Here is a 20,336-nt window from a genome sequence, read left to right as displayed (position 1 = left end):
TCTCCTCTCCTTCCAAAGCCAGTTCTTTTAGAGAAGTAGATTCTGTTTCCTGTAGGGTAAATTGCCTTTAAAGACACTTGCTCAGTAGGCGTGGGAACAGTGTAAATTTTCTTCACCTTGTGCCCAGAACAATTGCATAGTACAAGACAGTGATTATAAGATTACAAAATTACCTTTCCTCTAAGGACTGATCTAATGATCCTTGTAAACATGGATAGGAAGTAAAAAATTTCAGAGAGCAGCTTTCCTTTGCCACTTCCTGCCCCACCCAGGCAGAGTTCGACCTTCTGCAGCCTCTAAAGAGATACTTGGCACAGCTGTCCTGGATTGTTCTGATTGCCTTGCAGTTTGTTTAGCCTGCTCTCACAGTGACAGGACCTGCCACTTGTTTCAACAGGGTGTCACTCAGCTGACTTAACCTGAATGTGCTACCAAACTGTTCCTACCAAAGAGATTTGTATATTATTATTATTAGCACAAGGAATGTGGTTAGTGGCCTAAGGAACAAGACCTGAGGACACTTCCAGAGAAACATGCCTCTGTGCCTTGTTCCTGGAAAATGAGTCATGCTTCAGAAAAATAAATAATCTGTGGCTCTGGAAATGAATCATCAAAGAAGAAAATTGGGAAAAGATTGGCACATACCTTCACCTCTGGTCTGGAAGGATAGTGGAAGGTCACATTATGGAATTCAATTTCACCCTTAATTCGATCCAGCTTGTAACCATCTTCTGACATACAGTCAATGAGGGGTTTCTTAAGTGGAATGGAAAAGGGATAGAGCAACGGCATGTATAACACGCATTTACTGTCCATCTCAGTTTGAATTTATTCATAATACAGAACAGCAATCAGGCTAAACATTGCCAAAGATAAGCTGCTTCTACATTAAATTGTATTAATAATAGTAATAATATTCACTAACACTTATTGGGAAATTAATGTTGAGATGTATACTATGTAATTACTATTGCTATATAATTGTATTAAAATATATTATATATTATGTATATTATGTAGATTTATATATAACCAAACTTACATAAATAACATATAATTAATTATAATTAAAACTGCCAATAATCATATAATTGGTATAAAACATTATCACATTAATTTAATTTAATTAGTATTTTTATTTTCTATTACTATGACATATTTTATATAGTGAAAATATCACAATATAATATATGGTATTAATCTGTAATTAATATATTGGTATATAATATATTGATATTATTATGGAGTACTATAATATTGAGATACCCAGAAGACAATCTACACGTGTTTTAATGTTTTTTCTTTTATGTGATCATCACCATAACCTAACTTGACAGATGATACACATTTGTTCATTGAGGAAGTAGAGGAGTCTCAAGTGGTCAAGATCCAATAATATCCTACATTTGACTATTGTAGATGATGATAGACACTAACTGAATGTTCTCAAGTGGTGTCTTCAAATGCCACCAACTTTTAATCAACATGCTGAATTTCACCTCCATGGCTGTTAGTAGTGAGCCTAATTCAGAACTTAACCATGGTGGATAATCAGACCAGAGTGAGGGTTATCTCCTGCTACCAGAACACTCAGGGCCAACTTCTTCCTTCTCTTACTCTAGTGAGAGAAACTCATCATCCTATCTCTTTTTGGGGCTACAGTGTCATCTATTTCTCCTTCTTTATTCTTAAATTTTTAAATGCCTTAATTTTTTGTAATAGTTTCAAGGGAGTTTTAGACACATCTTTTTTGAGCATACAACAATGCCAAGAATGAGGTAGAATTTGGATAGCTCTACATGGTTTTCAACTATCTTTCTATAAAGCCCCATAAATGAAACCCCAAAATATAAAACAGATAAAGTGATGGACAGTTTCCTCAGGCAGATTCTAATCTCACCAACACTAACAATGTAGGGACACAACGCACGTCTGGATTTCCAGGGCTTCTGACTCAGTCCTGGGCATCTTCTCAGAGATGTTCGTAGATTTTGACCTTTCTATCTTGATGTCCAATGTGCTCCACTAGATTAATCAGGAAACTCTTAGCTAGGCTACCAGGGTCAAAGCCTGTAGACTTTCTGTCACATTTAGAAGTTAATCTAATCTTATGAACTGGGTTTTAAAGTCCTGTGTGATCTGGCCGCTTCCCATCTCTTCATCTTATCTCTTGCTCACTCTGTTCAGTCACACTGACTTTGTTTTATTTCCTTACACTCACCAAGCCCTGTTCCAACCTGAATATGCTCCCTGCTCTTACCTCCCAGGCATCACTCCTCTCCTAAGTACTTTTTTGTATGGCTGACTCACCTGCTTTGGTTCTCAGTTCATAACTGGTGTCACTGTCACTCAATATAAAGTCTCCTTCCCCTACCCCAACTGCTATTGCAGTGACCTGTTTTATTTCCATTACTGTACTTGCTGCTGCTTCTTAGTCGCTCAGTTGTGTCCAACTCGTTGCAACCACATAGACTGTAGCCCGCCAGGCTCCTCTGTCCATGGGGATTCTCCAGGCAAGAATACTGGAGTGGGTTTCCATGCCCTCCTGCAGGGGATCTTCCCAAGCCAGGATCGAACCACATCTCCCTAATTGCAGGCAGATTCTTTACCTTCTGAGGCACCATTGCACTTATCACTGTCTAATATTATCCTATCTTTGGATATGTCTACTTCGTTAATGCTATTTCAAATCCTGAAAGATGATTTCAGAGTACCTCTAGTACTTTGGCCACCTCATGCGAAGAGTTGACTCATTGGAAAAGACTCTGATGCTGGGAGGGATTGGGGGCAGGAGGAGAAGGGGACGACAGATGATGAGATGGCTGGATGGCATCACTGACTTGATGGACGTGAGTCTGAGTGAACTGCGGGAGTTGGTGATGGACAGGGAGGCCTGGCGTGCTGCGATTCATGGGGTCGCAAAGAGTCGGACACCACTGAGCGACTGAACTGACTGACTGACTGACTGACTGACTTCGTTAATGCCTATTTCCCATATGATATGAGAGGAGGGGCCTTATTTGCTGTATTTCACTCTAGCACTCCCATCTCATACTGTGGTCTGGCTCATGACAGTACTTATTAAGTATTGCTGAATTAAGGGCATTGTGATAGTTCCTTATATTTTTTAACACTGAGGATAAATTCCTCATGAGTTCATTTCTCTCCCTGCCCTCAACTTTTACTTTTGGCTTTTACATACCCGGTCTATTGTCTCAAAGATGCTGGCGGCTGCAGCACGCCCAGCTGCAAAGGCTTCCAAACAGGAAGAGGCATTGCCAAGATTTAAAGCTCCTACTATGACACTGAGGAAAATCTGAAATAAAAAGAGATAAACATAGTTTTCATCAGTTTGTAAATAGTGTTCATTGTCATTTGGGCTATCCAAGTGAACTCAAAAATTTCTCAGAAATATTCTTCCATGGGAGTTTTTGTGTGTGTGTGTGTGTGTGTGTGTGTTTTTAATGGCTGTGAGCAGACCACCTTAGGTCTTTGTTGGTCAGAGACATGCAGTCCTTATCACTTGGTCCTCTCCATAGGACAGCTCACAACATGGCTTTTTAAAATTTATTTATTTATTTTAATTGATTTATTTTGTTGTTGCACTTGGTCTTCATTGCTGCATGCAGGCTTTCTCTAGATGCGTCTCTTCAATTTGATGTGCAGGCTTCTCGTTGCAGTGGCTTCTCTTGTGGCGCATAGGCTTTAGCTGTGAGGGCTTCAGCAGTTGCAGCACATGGGCTCATAGTTGCAGCTCTTGGGCTCTAGAGCATGGGCTCGTAGTTGTGGCACATGGGCTTAGCTGCTCCTCAACATGTGGAATATTTCTGGACCAGGGATCAAACTAATGTTCCCTACATTGGCAGGCAGATTCCTATTCATTGCACCACCAGGGAAGTTCCTTCTGTGGGAGTTTGAAAGCTAAATAACTCTTTGGAAACACTTGGGATAGCTTTTGTTCTGTCAAGTATCTCCAGTTTTTCTACTGTTATTATTTAAAAGAATACATTATTTTTTATTGAACATAACTATTCTACAAAGAATAACATGTTTTTAGGTCAGTAAGAGGTGTATAAGGCAGCATATGGACACTGAGTGAGTTAGAGTCATGACACAAGAATTTGATTCATTATATAAACAGCCTTACAATAGTTTTCTGATGAAAGGGTTACTGAAACAATAGAGACACTATTATTAGCTTGACTATCCTAGAGTTCGTTACATGTAATATGTGCTTACTGCTAGCTGTATTCCTGCTACTAGTGAACTAATTTTTAGGATAACTACTGCTATACCTGGCTTCCCAGGTGATGCTAGTGGTGAAAAACCCACCTGCCAATGCAGGTAGACGTAAGAGATGAGGGTTTGATCCCTGGGTTGGGAAGATCCCATGGAGGAGGGCTCGACAACCCACTCTAGTATTCTTGCCTGGAGAATTCTGTGAACACAGGATCCTGGCAGGCTGCAGTCCATAGGGTCGCAAAGGGTTGGACACGACGGAAGCTACTTCCCACTCATGCATGCACAGTTATACCACTACCACCAGTAATAATAACAATAATAATCAGGTATGTTTCTAAGTGCTTTACTTGTATTATTTCATTTAATCCTTACAATAATAGAGAAAATAGAGGTGTATAGAGGCTGCCTAACTTAATGTCTCAGTGTATATTAAGTGGTAGAGCACTATTTGAGACAGGACTTCCCTGACAGTTCAGTTGGTTAGGAATCCACCTGCAATGCAGGAGACCCCGGTTTGATTCCTGGGTTGGGAAGATCCCCTGGAGAAGGGAAATGCTACCCACTCCAGTATTCTGGCCTGGAGAATTCCATAGACTGTACAGTCCATGGGGTCACAAAAAGTCAGACATGACTGAGTGACTTTCACTTTCTCCATTCACATTTTGTTCAGCTCTCAGGCTCATCTGCTGCTATTGCACACAAGTGGAGTAGCCAGCTTCCTGGGTAGAGCTGGGGAAGACGTTTTTTGACTCATAAACCTGGCCATCTCACTAAGTTAGGGGAAGGCTACCTGATCACGATCAGTTGTTCCTAACCAACAGCACTGTTTTTATCAGTGCTATTTGTAAAGGAACAGGCAATTCCTCATGCTGGCCTCTAGGATGAGCACACGATTCTTTCTCTCTACTCTTTCAACCAAAGAATGATTGTTTTTCTCATGACTCATATGGAGGCTGTTTCCTTGGTCGCCGTCTATTGAGGATTGGAGTTATTTGCTGAGCTAAAATAAAGGTTGACTCCTGCTTGAATGTAGTCTTTTTCAGGTAATCAAGTGATCCTAGTCTGTGGTAGTTCCATGAGCTGGATTCTTCCCATGGATTACATCACATCAGAACAAAATGCCCCAGAATTCTTCCCCATTCTCTTTTTCCCTTATGGCTAGGCCATGGGGCTTCTCAGAGCCTGCTATCCATCTCCTCTCTCTCCAATATCCTCTCTAATCTATATATCATGATGCTGTGGGCCAGCTTCTTGACGTCTCCCTGAATTCCCTAGGCTATGCATGAGATAAACATTCTCTCTTCATCTGTTCTCCATCTGTCCATCTGTCCTTTTCCTTAATTATGGCAGGTATTCCTCCCATGGGCAGATTACTTAATCTCTCAAGCCCTGATTTCATTATTGATAACATGAGGAAAATGACTGCATATACGTTAAGGAGTTTTTACAGGGATTAAATGATAATGTGTGTAGAGATGATTAATCTAAGGACAGCTATGGAAATAATAGTGATGATGGTGATGAAAGAAGTGAGATTCCACATAGGAAGTGATAAGATGAACAGACAAAGTACTTGTTCTTGGTTTAATTTTCCACATATCCTGGTTCAAGAGTTGGTAAACATTTTCCATAAAGGACCTGTTAGTAAAGATTTTAGGTTTTTCAGGCCATATGGGCAGAAAGCAGTTATTCAACTCAATTCCTCAACTATGTAGGACAAAAGCATTCATAGACAGTAGGAAAAAAGTGACTGTGGCTATGTTCCAATAAAATGTCATTTACAAAAACAGGCCACAGTCTCGATTTGATTTGTGGACCATTGTTTGCTGACCCTTGGTCTAGATTCTAGACCAATTCACTAGTGGCCTAAATTGAAGTTTGAAGTCAAACCCTTAATCAGCCTGGTTTTTGCAAGCATTACCTGAAATGAATGTCTCTCTTGAGGTTCTTAGGTGAAGAGTGAGTGAGACAGACAGAAAGTAAAAGTGTTAGTTGCTCAGTTGTGTCTGACTCTTTGGTACACCGCCCCCACCCCCCTCCACCCACCACCAGGTGCCTCTGTCCATGGAATTCTCCAGATGAGAATACTGGAGCGGGTTGCCACTCCCCTCTCCAGGGGATCCTCCCAACCCAGGGATCGGATCTGGGTCTCCTGCATTGCATGCACTAATACCATTGCAGGAGCTAGCACATCTCCTGGTAGACCACCATCTCTCATTCCAAATATCACAGTCTTTAGCCCTGTAAACATTAGTATGGGAAGAAGGTGGGCAAAAGAAGCCTCTGAGGAACAGTGTATCTGTGAGTGTGCTATGCTGGAGAGGGGATCTGTGCACAGAAAACAAACTTGTGGTTACCAAGGAGAGGGGAGTAGGGGAGGGATGAATTGGGAGTTTGGGACTAGCAGATGCAAACTATTATATATAGAATGATAAGAAACAAGGACCTACTGCATAGCACAGGGAACTATCAATGTATTCAATATTTTATAATAACCTATAATGGAAAAATATCTGAAAAAGAATATATATATATATGTATGTATATATGTAAAACTGAATCACTCTCCTGTACACCTGAAACTAAAACAACATGGTAAATCAACTGTACTTCAATTAAATAAATAAAATGAAATCTGTGGCGCTTTGGAAGAGATTCAGAAACAGGAACACAGTGCTTAATGGGTCGGGTCCCAGAATCACAGAAATCTGGGCTCAGATCCCACCCTCTGCTACTTGGCATATAATTCTCACCTCCTGGCTCCATCTCATTTTTAAGTGGTGGCATAATGGCATCAGTTACAGAATGAAGTTGTGACTATTACACATGGTAATTATATTAAATACTTCACTCAGTGCTTGACACCTTGTATACACTAAATAATGCTCCTCTCTATTACTGCTGTTACTTTTTCATTACCGAGTCCTGAAACTTAAAAGGGGCATGAAAGAGCAGACTTCAGCACCATTCAGTTCCCTTTTATCTTTTTTTTGTAATAGATCACAGAGTGCGGTTTTTGTCTATGTACAAGTGATACTAATTACCGCCATTTATGTGAACTACTTACCATTTAGGCCCAATTACCATGCAGCCAATAATGATTTTGTGCATCACAAAATGTGTTAGATTAACCTAATTGTTAATTAGTTTAGTGGATTAAAAACACTCAGCTCATGCAAACTCAGCCTTAATAGTTCACAGCTCAGAGCATGGCCAATAAAGTGCATGCACATGCAAGACAGAGAAAGAGAAAGAACCAGAAAGGGAATGCTTACCAACAATCATACTGTTAAAGAATGTTTCTCCTCTTCCCAAAGAAAAATTTCTTAAGATATAAATGGTGGCTTACAAGGAGTAAGAGGTGAGGTTAGTAACTGATGATTAAAAGTTAGAGACATATTACATATCATGTCTGCACATAGTAAGTACTCAAAAAATATCCGTTGACAGAAGGAATTCTTATAGAAGGTATACAGTAGCCTATAATCCCCTGGGCAGGAAACTTGAAGGTGAAAACTTGTTAAATGAGTTAAACAAGGTTGCCATTAGACTAAGGTAGCCTTAATGCCTTAGCAGGTTATGTAAGCCACCAAAACCTAAGCCTGAATGCCTCAAGGCTAAGAAATCAAAACCTAAGGACAAAGCTAAATCACAAACAGCCAAAGAGGCTTTCCAAAATAAGGCAACTACCTCCCAGAGTTAGGTAAAATTAATGTCCGTTGAGCCGCTGATGCTATCTAGCCACCTGGTATGCTGCATGCAGTCCATGGGGTCACAAAGAGTAGGACACAACTTAGCAACTAAAATAACAACAAAATAAGGCAATTACTTAAGCTACAGCCAGCCAAATAATTTCCTGGCTTTGCTTCTTGCTCTTCTCTTCTCTGTTTGTCTTTTCCCTAACTTCTATTAATAGAACCCCTCTAGCTACTCCTGGTGGGCCCAACTGGAATTATTTTTGCTCAAATAAACTCCTAAAAATTTTAATATGCCTGAATTTATCTTTTAACAAAACCATAAAATTGGATCTTTTCTAGAGAGATTCAATAAGGATTTTTTTTTTTAATCCAATGGTTCCAACCAGAATTGTGTATTTTCAATTTACCATTTTCTCATTATTCCCTCTGAAACTGTTATTTGTGAACATTTCTCTCCTCTACTCACAGTCAAGGAATCATAAGAAGAATCTCTTTTCTCAGTGAATGCCTTTCTGCAGAATGAGCAGATACAAGCTGCTGAGACTGAAGTCAACTACAGGTATTTTTGGTTTGATAAAGTTGAAAGTTCTTAAGAGTCATTAGGTCAATAAAGAAAAAGACTTTACAGTCAGATTTTAGAACTGCAGTAGCTTCACTGGCTTTTCAAATGTGCAAAGCTGTATTAAAGTTATTAAGTGCTTAAATTATAATAATAGTAACACTTTCCATCTATGCTATCCCTTTCAGGTTTACAAAACATTTTAACATGATTCATCATATTTAATTTTTTTAAACAAAGTTCAAGTGATGCCAACTGTTTATCTTTAAAAGAAAAACTAAAATTTATAAAGTCCTTCTTAATGGCACTTCCATGGTGGTACAGTGGATAAGACTCCAAGCTCCCAATGCAGGAGGCCTGGGTTCAACCCCTGGTTAGGGAACTAGATCCCACATGCTGCAGCTAAGAGTCCACGTGCCACAGCTGAAGATCCCATGTGCCACAAAGAAGACCCAGTGCAGCTAAATAATAAATAAATACATTTTTAAAAATCATTCTTAGTGTATTATCAGGTTCTTATGAAATAAAGTCAGTGGCTTAGAATGATTATAGCCTGGCCTCTAATAATCATTTCTATTTGCAAATAAAATTTCTTTTTTTTTTTTTGCAAATAAAATTTCTATTCAACTTTCCCTGCTGCTGCTGCTAAGTCGCTTCACTCATGTCCGACCTTGTGTGACCCCATAGATGGCAGCCCACCAGGCTCCCCAGTCCCTGGGATTCTCCAGGCAAGAACACTGGAGTGGGTTGCCATTTCCTTCTCCAATGCATGAAAGTGAAAAGTGAAAGTGAAGTCACTCAGTCGTGTCCGACTCCTAGCGACCCTCTGGACTGCAGCCTACCAGGCTACTCCATCCATGTGATTTTCCAGGCAAGAGTACTGGAGTGGGTTGCTAGTGCCTTCTCTGTCAACTTTCCCTAAATATGTATTTATATAAAAGCAGTAGGTCTCAAATTGCAGTCTTCTGGCTAGCAAATTTCTGGTATATGAGATTTTGGTATTTTGTGTTATTTAATTTATGCCTGTCCTACAAGAATCTGGAGCCAATTTGTTTTAAATCTTATATGAAACCACTTGCATGCCTTTAAAATTAATATAATTTATTGAATAATCAATAGACCAAATGAAACATATATTTCTTGTTTTACCTCCCTGACCTCATGGAGCTTACTGTGTGAAGTTGGGAACGATTGGAACAAATATAAGTAAATGCAAGTGTTCGGATGCATTCAAGGACTCTAAAGGAAAAGTTCAGCAGGACATGCAAGAGAATAAAAGATAGGATGACGGGACTTCCCTGGTGTTCTAGTGGTTAAGACTCTGAGCTCCCATTGCAAGGAACTTAAGTTCTATCCCTGGTCAGGAAACTAAGATTCTACATGCAACAGGGCACAGCCAAAAAATGATAATAATAAATAAAAGCCTTGTAAACTAAAGATCCCATACAGTCCCAGGGACTGCAGCCTGCCAGGCTCCTCTGTCCTTGGCATTTCCTAAACAAGAACACTGGAGTGGGTTGCCATTCCCTTCTCCAGGGGATCTTCCTGACCTAGGATCAAACCCAGATCTCCTGCATTGGCAGGCAGATTCTTTACCACAGAGCCACCATGGAAGCCCCAAGAAAAGAAAAAAAAAAGATTGGATGATCATGGAACACCTGACTGGTGAAGTGCCATCCAGTTAAGAACTTGAACAAGGACAGGAGCTATAAAGGTGGCAGCGGGGGGAGATTTGGGGATAGTAAGCAAGAGGAAGAGCTTTCCCTGACCCCAGCCACACCTGGTTACCCTGCTCTTCACAGTTGAGGGTCCTGTCCTCTGTAGCATATAATACCATTGTCATTACACAGTGATGTGATTAGTTATTGCTCACCTGCCCCCACTAAACTGTAAATTCCTTCAAGGCAAAGATCACACTTCTTTTGCTCACTATTGAATCCTCTGCACTTTGTATTAATCTGGCATATATAGTAGATGTCCAATAATTAATTCTTGAAAGAACAACTGAAAAGATATTGGAAATTAAAGTAGCCAAGGCATTAGCTATAGCTTGGCTACACTGCAAGTGAGAAATAAAATATGCCTGTATTATCTGTTCAGTTGAGGGTATTATTGACTTCATATTTTAGTAACTCATTTTATTTCACAACTATGTCCAGCACATATCTCATGCTATTATTAAGCTCAATCACATAAACTATTAATTTTTAGCTGAGAGATCTCTGACTTTCCATTTTCATGGCATATTATGTTTTGGACTCGGTTAGAAAAATCATTGTTTTACAGCTAGAAAATCTTCCATTGATTGAAAAGCATTAAATTGCAAATCTTATCAACTCAAATGCTCAACATCCCTTTACTATGAAAGTCACAAGTATTGCTTGTATCTGCAGATGGACTCCATCAAATCACTGAGGCCGTCCTCTCTCAGACACTAATGGAATAAACCAAATGCCTTCTCTGTGGACTTTTCCTAGATACAGGCAGGAAATGTTCTGTCTAGGTCATCAAGATGGAAGTACCTGGACAAGAACTCCTGGTGTATATTCTTCGTCATCCAGGACAAGTTTGGAGCCATACCAGAAGGCCAGCGCGTAACACAGGAAGATGAGACACCACATGAATCCAGTAAAGAATCCCATCACTATCCCTTTTCTAATTCCCCAGCGCTGGGCAAACACAAGATTTTTCTCATACCTGTGAAGAGAAAACATTTGAGTATATTTTAGCAACAGCAGCTTAAGTTAAAATGTTTAAAACAGGCCACAATGCAGTGGTTTTAATCAATGATAATAAAATCACTTCAAACACAGAGCAGCTGTAGGGAAAGAAAACAACAATCACATCTGTGTAGTTGCTTAAAGTTTATTTCAAGCTGGCATTGACAATGTATTGATGCCTAAGAAAGTCTCATAGTTGATGACTTCTTGGATGAGTACGATGGGGCAAGTTTTGCCCCCAGGAGAAAAGAATTTTCAACAAAACGATTTGGACATAAGAGATCCAGTACTGTTGTTGCTGGCCAAAATCGTCACTTTCTCTGCCGACTGGGGCTGAATAAGAAAATACAGAGACGGAGTTTGGAGGAAATAGAAAGCTGCCTTTAATTCTCAGCCAGCAGAGAGAGTAACACAGTAGGCTCATGCCTCAAGAACTGTGACCCCCTCCATGAGGAGTCTAGGGGCTTATACAAGATGAGGGCTTGCAGTCAGGAGCCAGTGATGAGAAACAAAGGTGTTAGGATCTTGTTCAAAAACATAAGCTAGCGTCAATAACCCAGTAATTGAGTTTGGCAGTTCCCTGGCTCTGTGGCCTTCCTCCTGATACAAGAACTACAAGGGGAAGAGGCTGTTGCGAAGGTAAGCAAAGGATAGTAGGTGCGATATGTAACTCTTGCAGAGTAAGGGGGCAGAAAAGCAAGCTTAGTTATAGATATGCAGAGTTCGGAGCAGTTAAAGTAAAAAAAAAACTAGGATTGTTCAGGTCTTCTCACTGTTCTCTTTATCTTCTTGTCCTCAGGAAAGAAAAAGAAAAAAAACTCCTTCCTTTTCTTTACTTTTCACTGCAACACTATTTGAGTTTGAATTCTTTTATTAAGTCATATGGTATGAAAGATAATATCTCTCATAGTGGAGGAAATGGGCTACTGAAATTTTTTATGAGAAATAAGGTAAACAACCAAAGAAGCAAAAGAGAAAAAAGAAAAGAGGATAATTAGATAGTGTGTAAGTTGCTTCAGTCATGTCCGACTCTGTGTGAGCCCACCAGGCTCTGCCGTCCCTGGGATTCTCCAGGCAAGAACACTGGAGTGGGTTGCCATTTCCTTCTCCAGTGCATGAAAGTGAAAAGTGAAAGGGAAGTCGCTCAGTCGTGTCTGACTCTTAGCGACCCCATGGACTGCAGCCTACCAGGCTCCTCTGTCCATGGATTTTCCAGGCAAGAATACTGGAGTGGGGTGCCATTGCCTTCTCTGAATTAGATAGTGTAAATCCTATTTTATTTTTCATTTGGTGAATTTGGTAGCAACTGAGAATGTGATCATGCTAGATCTATAACATATGAAATAAGAGTTTAATTAAGTTGGTGGCTATTTTATAGAATCAGTACCTAGAACCTGATAAACACGCAATAAATACTAAATAAATGGAAAAATAAACAAAATCAAAGTTTTAACAACTGTGTTGTTTTGGCCATTTAGGTTTTGATATGTATTAACAGTTATCTCCTAGAATGATGGTCTGTAATATATCAATGTCAAATTTTGTTTGATTGAATGGAAATCTTGGACTTCAAATGAGCCTACGGTAGCTAAGTAAAACACATTGAATAAAATGCTATTCAATAAAAATGTGCAGAATTGCATTTTAAATCTTGTAAGTTTTTCCTTAATGGCAGAAGACAGTGGTTTAGATTGGCATGAAGTGTGTGTGGGGTGCATACACACACATCATCAGAGTTTGACGTAAGTATCCAAACTAAAATCACTTTTTAAAAACCACCAACTACATCATCTTCGAAAACACAGAGCTAAAGGTTTGGGAGTCTTTTGTAAGTGTTTTCACCAATCTCATTACTTTGCTTAGCTATTTCTTGAACAAAAGCTCCCTCCGGGTACCCTAGCAAGGTGAATCTGCCACTTTATACAAAATGGGGGAAGATTCAGGGTAGTGTGCAGATCAACAAACTCCAAGGAAGTGTCAGACATTTCAATTAACTAGCTTTTCTTTCTTTCTTTTTATTTCTTACTCCCTTTTTATTTTACTTTTTGGCTTTGCTACGAGTCATGTGGGATCTCAGTTCCCTGACCAGGGATGGATAGAATGCACAGCCCCAGCATTGGAAGCTCAGAGTTTTAACCACTGATTCACCAGGGAAGTCCCTCAATTAACTAACCTTTCAACCTCTTTTTTCTCACCACCAAAAGCAGCCACTGTTCGGATAGATGATATGACTTCATCAGCAACTGAGCCAGCTTTGGCATAGGCCCTTAATTCATAGTCGGTAAATCTGGACACACTCTGAAATCCAAAAGAAGAAAACAAAATGTGAAGACCAGATAAGTCACCTTGTCACTCAGTGGTGTATTTAGCAGAGTAAACACGTGGTATGGCTTAAGACAAAACTAGATTCCCACGGGGACAGTGTTTACGAAAGAAAGAATTTGGTCAAGTTTGAGCCATGTTAAGCCTCATCTGGGCTTCCCTGGGCTTTCCAGCTTCATCTGGGCTTTCCTGGTGGCTCAGTCGGTAAAGAATCTGCCTGCAGTGCAGACCACCTGCAATGCCTGAGACCACCAGCAATGCCAGAGACCACCTGCAATGCCAGAGACCACTTGCAATGTAGGAGACTCGGGTTCAATCCCTGTATTGGGAAGATCCTCTGGAGAAGGAAATGGCAACCCATCCCCATATTCTTGCCAGGGAAATCCCAGGAGCAGAGGAGCCTGGCAGACGATAGTCTACCGCGTCACAAAAGAGTCAGATAAGGCTTAGCAACTAAACCACTGCCACCACCAAGCCTCATTCATGGATGTTTGTTGACATATCAAAATAATTCCATTAAAAGTCAGCTTCAAAAAAACTCTCACAGATTAAGTCCCAGATAGGGCATTTTGCAGGACCATAGTATTTCAGTCATCATATTAATGATGTTTTCAAGTCAAATTGTCACATTTCATTACTATTGGCCAAAGGCCATGTTATAGTTTACAAACACCAGATACAAAGACCAAGGACCATGCAGGCATCATATTGATTAGAATATAGAATAAGAAAGAGGTTCTGAGCAGCCAAAAACATGATATGATACGCAGAGGCAATTCCAAAGGAGAAAACTTACACCACTTCAACTCTACTGTAGGGGTTCAACTAACGAGGTTTGCTTTTCACAAAAGGAAAGAAAAAGACATTGCACTTAATAGTAAACAAGTTACTTCTTCTAAAATTGGACTTGAATTGAGTCCTAGTTAGAATCAACCACCAAAAGAATTCCCTGACACAGGTTAAGAAACAAGAAGGGGAGAAAACAAATGTTGTGAAAGATTAACTGACTCAGAAATCTAAAAATATATATAGTACCCAGACTAAGGGAGTTTATACTCCAAGTTTTTCCAAATTTTTAGCAGCAAGAATCTTATCAAACAAAATCTTAGAATTTTAGCATACAAGCAGTATTTTATTCCAGTATATTTATTTCACAAGATTGAAAAGTCAACAATAAAGGAAAGTGAGAATATTTTTGTCAACATTAAAATATGAATTTGGTTAGTATGGATGCCATTGCAGTTTTTACCACAATCCTCTTCTAATGTACTTCTGAAATACATAGAGGTGGCATGTTGTTGTTTAGTTGCTAAGTTGTGTCCAACTCTTTTGAGACCCCATGGACTGTAGCCTGCCATGGGATTTTCCAGGCAAGAAAAATGGATTGGTTTGCCATTTCCTTCTCCAGGGGATTTTCCCAACACAGGTATTGTACTCGTGTTTCCTGCATTGGTAGGTGGATTCTTTAACACTGAGCCACCAGAGAAGCTGATAGGCAGCATAGTAATGAGAAAATTAAGTAGTTGCAAATGTTATCAGTTTTTATTGTAAAATGAAAAGTGAAAATGTTAGTCACTCAGTTCTGTCCAACTCTTTGCGACCCCATGGACCCCATGGAGCCCGCCAGGCTCCTCTGTCCATGGAATTCTCCAGGCAAGAATACTAGAGTGGGTGGCCATTCCCTTCTACAGGAGGTCTTCCCAACCCAGGGATCAAACCCTGGTCTCCTGCATTGCAGGCAGATTCTTTACCATCTGACCCACCAGGGAGTCACATTAAAGAATCTCTTAATACCCCAGCTAAACTGATATAGAAGCTTAAAAGATGCATATTGGCAATATCATGTTTCCTACAGTAAATATAAAAGTCAGAAAAGGCATACAAGACCCACAATCATTTCTAATATGTCATGCATTGCCCCCTCCACCTTTTTCTCTTCTGCTTGTGAATTGAGCTTTGTAAAATTGCTCACATCATTTTACATAAACATGCACAGACCTGAATTCAAGAAGAAACCAGTGCAGAACTACAACATTCCAAATTGGTGACACATTTACAAGAAGTTGAAATATAGACACTGAGATGACAAAAGAAACTGTGCTTTGAGCCTATTTGAGACCAAGTAAACCAGGCCATGTTATTGGTCTCCAACATGTTAAAATGTGACACATGAGCCATTTAAGGGTGATTATTAATCTATGGTGGGTTTGAAGTAAGAGATTAAATATATTTAGGGGGGAAAATGCTGAATCAAATGTTTGCAGAGTCCCCAACAACCTGCTGGAAAAGTTGAAGCTTTCCTGGAGTGCCACTGGAAAGCATTTGATAGGAAAAACTGTTGTAAAGCTTGCATGATTCAGTAGATTGAGAAAAAAAATAAAAGCTAATATCTCTTTAGCAATTAGTTCTGTGCCTGCTGCTGTGCTAAGTACATAACATGGATAATGCCTTGAGTCATCACAATGACTTTGGGGGGTATTAACTTTATTTTAACAAGGAGGAAACTGACATTTGACAGGTTAAACATATTTTTCTTGAGCCAAGTGATAGAGCCAGGTGGTGACCTACTTAAGTAGAGTGAGCTCTTTGCTATTGTCACTCTGTATTACCTGGGATGTGTTTGAGTAATATAGCCAGTGGAGGGTAAAGAATATTTTGCTAGAAAATATAGTCATGGAGATTGGTACCTGTTGCTCAGTGATGTGAATATGTGTGCGGTTTTTCACTTAAACCCTATTCTCATTTACAGCAAATTATTAGTGTGCCAGATCCCATGATGTGTTATCTCAAAGGACTGCTCTGAAAGTAAAATGAAATAATTTCTCAATCTTTGGGAGTGTTTTTTGGGGGGATGACTCCAAGTTCCTACACCTACACTTTTTCCTGACTTGCATACCTGGGGAATGGAAACTGACAGGGATACTTCTCTGAATGGGTCAGATACCTCTCTGAAACTGATCACACGGGATGGAGAACACAGCGTGATTGCAGAAATCTCTTGTATGTGCTTGCTACTGATCCAGGTGTATTTGCTGGGTCTTTCTGAGGGAAGCATCTAAACCTGGGAGACCATGGAAGCCATATGTACACTAGACAGTGGGTGGGGATTTGGAATCAGGCTTCCTCGAATTCGAATCCCGTTCTGTCTCTTGCTGGCTGTGCAGTTCTGTAAAAGTCCCTTTACCTCTCTTAGCCTCCGTTTCTTATATTTAAAATGGCATTAATACTTTATAAGATTGTTGTAAAATTATAGATCATGTCCATGAAGCTCCTAATAATGCCTGGCAAAATCGTAAATGTCCAGTTAATACAGTTATTATTGGAGGAGAGCATGGCAACCTACTCCAGTATTCTTGCCTGGAGAATCCACATGGACAGAGGAGCCTGGCAGACTTCAGTCCTTGGGGTCACAAAGAGTCAGACATGACTGAGTGACTAAGCACATTTTTACTATTACTAATATAATAATATATGTGCATGTTATTTGATACTGAGTAATAATCAAACAAAATAAATTAATGTAGTGATAATGATGTTAACTAAACACACTCAGGAGAAGGAAAACAAGTTTCACATTTTTGGCTGTTTCTCAGTGCAAAAGTCTTCCAAGGACAGAAGTGAGAAGACATTCTTACCAGACCAATGATGGCTGCTCCAATCCCAATGAGAGGGCTGACAGAGATAATAACCAAGGTCAGTTTCCAACCCTGGTAAAATCCCATCAGGAACCCAAAGATGCTTGTGGTCATGCGCTGAATGAAAATACCCATTTGGTCAGCAATGGCATCATTGACCTTGTTAATATCACTAGAAACAAAAGAGGCTTTGATCACTAAAACTGAATTTGGTCAATTCAAATATCTTTCCCAGAAAGTTTAACCTTTTTTTTTCCTAAATGCTCCCATTTCTGTATCCCATTACCCTTGGGAAACTTAGTAGCTTCTCATGTCTTGGAAAATTTGCCGTAGTGTGGGAGGTCATTAAGTCTCTCCCCTCATAGCCAAGGGAGTTTGCCTTTAATCCAATTTTCCCAACTGATGTTTACTCAAAATAGGCAAAGGCTTTTGGAAACCATCTTATTTGTCTCTTTTAAACTAAGATCATGGCATCCGGTCCTATCACTTCATGGCAAATAGATGGGGAAACAATGGAAACAGTGAGAGACTTTATTTTCTTGAGTTCCAAAATCACTGCAGATGGTGACTGCAGCCATGAAATTAAAAGACACTTGCTCCTTGGAAAAAAAGTTATGACCAACCTAGACAGCGTATTAAAAACCAGAGACATTGCTTTGCCAACAAAGCTATGGTTTTTCCAGTAATCATGTATGGATGTGAGAGTTGGGCTTATAAAGAAAGCTGAGCACCAAAGAATTGATGCTTTTGAACTGTGGTGTTGGAGAAGACTATTGAGAGTCCCTTGGACAGCAAGGACATCCAACCAGTCCATCCTAAAGGAAATCAGTCCTGAATATTCATTGGAAGGACTGATGCTAAAGCTGAAACTCCAATACTTTGGCCACCTGATGCAAAGAACTGACTCATTGGAAAAGACCCTGATACTGGGAAAGATTGAAGGTAGGAGGAGAAGGGGACGACAGAGGATGAGGTGGTTGGATGGTATCACCAACTCGATGGATATGAGTTTGAGCAAGCTCTGGGAGTTGGTGATGGACAGGGAAGCCTGGCGTGCTGCAGTCCATGGGGTTGCAAAGAGTTGGGCATGACTGAGTGACTGAACTGAACTGAACGGAAAGCTAACATCCCGGTCTGACATGAAGAACCCTTCTTTCCTTTGTATATGCTAAATCTTTTCAGTCTCAAAGTTCTACTCACATACCACCTATTTCATAAAAATTTATATAATCCTGCAGGGAGAAGTATTATCTTCTTCCCGGTGTTTCCATAGCAATGTGATTAATCTCTGTGTGTGTGCTTAGTGGTTGAGTCATATCTGACTCTTTGCAACCCACTGAACTATAGCCCGCCAGGTTCCTCTGTCCATGGGGTTTTTCAGGCAAGAAATATTAGAATGGGTTGCCATTTACTCCTGCACGGGATCTTCCTGACCCAGAGATTTAACCTGTGTCTCCTGCGTCTCCTGCATTGCAGGCAGATTCTTTACCTGGTGAGCCATCAGGGAAGCCTCCAATTAATCCATATACATGTTTTCATGTATGTGTATGTAATTATTGCTTCCTGCTTATAGGTAGTATAGGAGAGTGGTTAACAGTCCTGACTCTGGAGCCAGACTCTGAATTTAAACACAAGGTCTTCTTAGGCAAGTTACTTAATCTTTCTGTGTCTCAGTTTCCTCATCTATAAAATGGGGATAATAACAGAACCTACCTCAATAGGTAGCAATGAGTATTAGTTAATATATGTCAAGTATGTAGAACAGTGTCTAGCATATTGTAAGCGATCAATATCTCTTAGCTCTGATTATTTGCTATGTAAGTTCCTTGAGATCAGGAGTTCTGTGGTATACCTTAATGCCTTGCACAGGGTAAGTGCTCCAGAGTATTGGTTGACAATAATTACATTAAATTCATATTCCTGCAAACCTTCCATAATCTCTTGTCCAGATGGAACAAACAAGGGTCAGGACTTAATAGCAAAAGGATCTCAGATATTACATAGAGATTAGACAATTGTATTCTAACAAGGATGAGTATCTATTCAAAGTCAAAATAAGTAAAGGCAGAATCAGTGCTGGAGACTAGGACTCCCAATATTCAGTCTTCTTTTATTGTCACTACACTGCTAACTGTCTTTCATGGGACCTCAAATTTCAATAAGGTTCAACAGTTCTCATTAATCAGGGCTTGGCTCATTCAAAAATTACATGGGGTTGGGGGGGATACTATTAATGACTCAAACTAATATTTAGGTATGGGCTTTGTGGGTGGCTTAGTGGTAAAGAATTCACCTGCCAATACAGGAGATACAGGTTCAATCCCTGGATCAGGAAGATCCCCTGGAGAAGGGCTTGGTAACCCACTCCAGTACTTTACCTAGGAAATCCCATGGACAGAGGAGCCTGGCGGGCTGCAGTCCATGGGGGTCACACAGAGTCGGACATGACTTAGTGACTAAACTACAACAAAGTATTTAGAAATAAACTGGATTTAAATCCAGTTTTCAGTTTAAATCTTTCTCAAACTATTTTGAATTTTTTGCTTTTGTTTTTATGTGCAGAAATTACATCAACAGACAAAGCAAGATATTAATAATTCATTCTGATTATATTGTTTTCCGTATGGGGACATAGATTGTGACATCCCTCAGTTTCTCCTTTCAAGGCCAAATAACCCTACTTCTTTTAAACTGTCTTCTATAATACATAATAATTTGATAAACCATTACCTATAAAAAAGTCATGCTACCTATAAAAGCCCAACTTAAGAGACAAAATGTAGCAAAAAGAACTGAAAATGTTTCAGCAATTGTCATTAATTTAGAAACAAAAGTTTCATTAGAGAAAAATCACATGTCCATTAAAACATCCTACCAGGGATTTACCTGGCAGTCCAGTGGTTAAGACTCATGCTTCCACTGCATGGTGCATAGGTTTAATCCCTGGTCAGGGAACTGGATCTCACATGCCCTGTGGTGCAGACCAAAAAAAGAAAAAGAAAAAAATCCTACCAGCCACTTACTCAGAAAATCTTGTATTCAGCTCTCCCACTGAATTGCAGTCAAACCATCCAATTTCCATCCTCATTATGCTCCTAAAGTAAAATTTTCTCATTTTCTGTATCTGACGAGCTGCAGCAATTACCCAAAAGCATATCTG

At 39.8% G+C, this 20,336-nt stretch overlaps 1 protein-coding gene across 6 annotated transcripts in view; it reads right to left on the bottom strand.

The window, feature by feature from the left end:
• Window positions 1–20,336, bottom strand: part of ABCB11 (ATP binding cassette subfamily B member 11) — a 100,349-nt gene that overhangs the window by 45,696 nt on the left and 34,317 nt on the right. For all 6 annotated transcript variants that reach the window (XM_070803738.1, XM_070803759.1, XM_070803747.1 and 3 more), the window contains 6 exons: window positions 20,200–20,333; window positions 17,177–17,348; window positions 13,393–13,517; window positions 11,022–11,196; window positions 3,203–3,316; window positions 646–756 (listed from right to left, as the gene is read on the bottom strand). In XM_070803738.1, coding sequence (XP_070659839.1) covers window positions 646–756; window positions 3,203–3,316; window positions 11,022–11,196; window positions 13,393–13,517; window positions 17,177–17,348; window positions 20,200–20,333 — 831 coding nt within the window. The remainder of the gene's footprint in view (window positions 1–645; window positions 757–3,202; window positions 3,317–11,021; window positions 11,197–13,392; window positions 13,518–17,176; window positions 17,349–20,199; window positions 20,334–20,336) is intronic.

This window comes from Bos indicus, chromosome 2, assembly GCF_029378745.1.
Source record: "Bos indicus isolate NIAB-ARS_2022 breed Sahiwal x Tharparkar chromosome 2, NIAB-ARS_B.indTharparkar_mat_pri_1.0, whole genome shotgun sequence".
Lineage (NCBI taxonomy): Eukaryota > Metazoa > Chordata > Mammalia > Artiodactyla > Bovidae > Bos > Bos indicus.
Note: the sequence above shows the minus strand (reverse complement) of the source record. Positions and strands in the feature narration are given on the sequence as shown.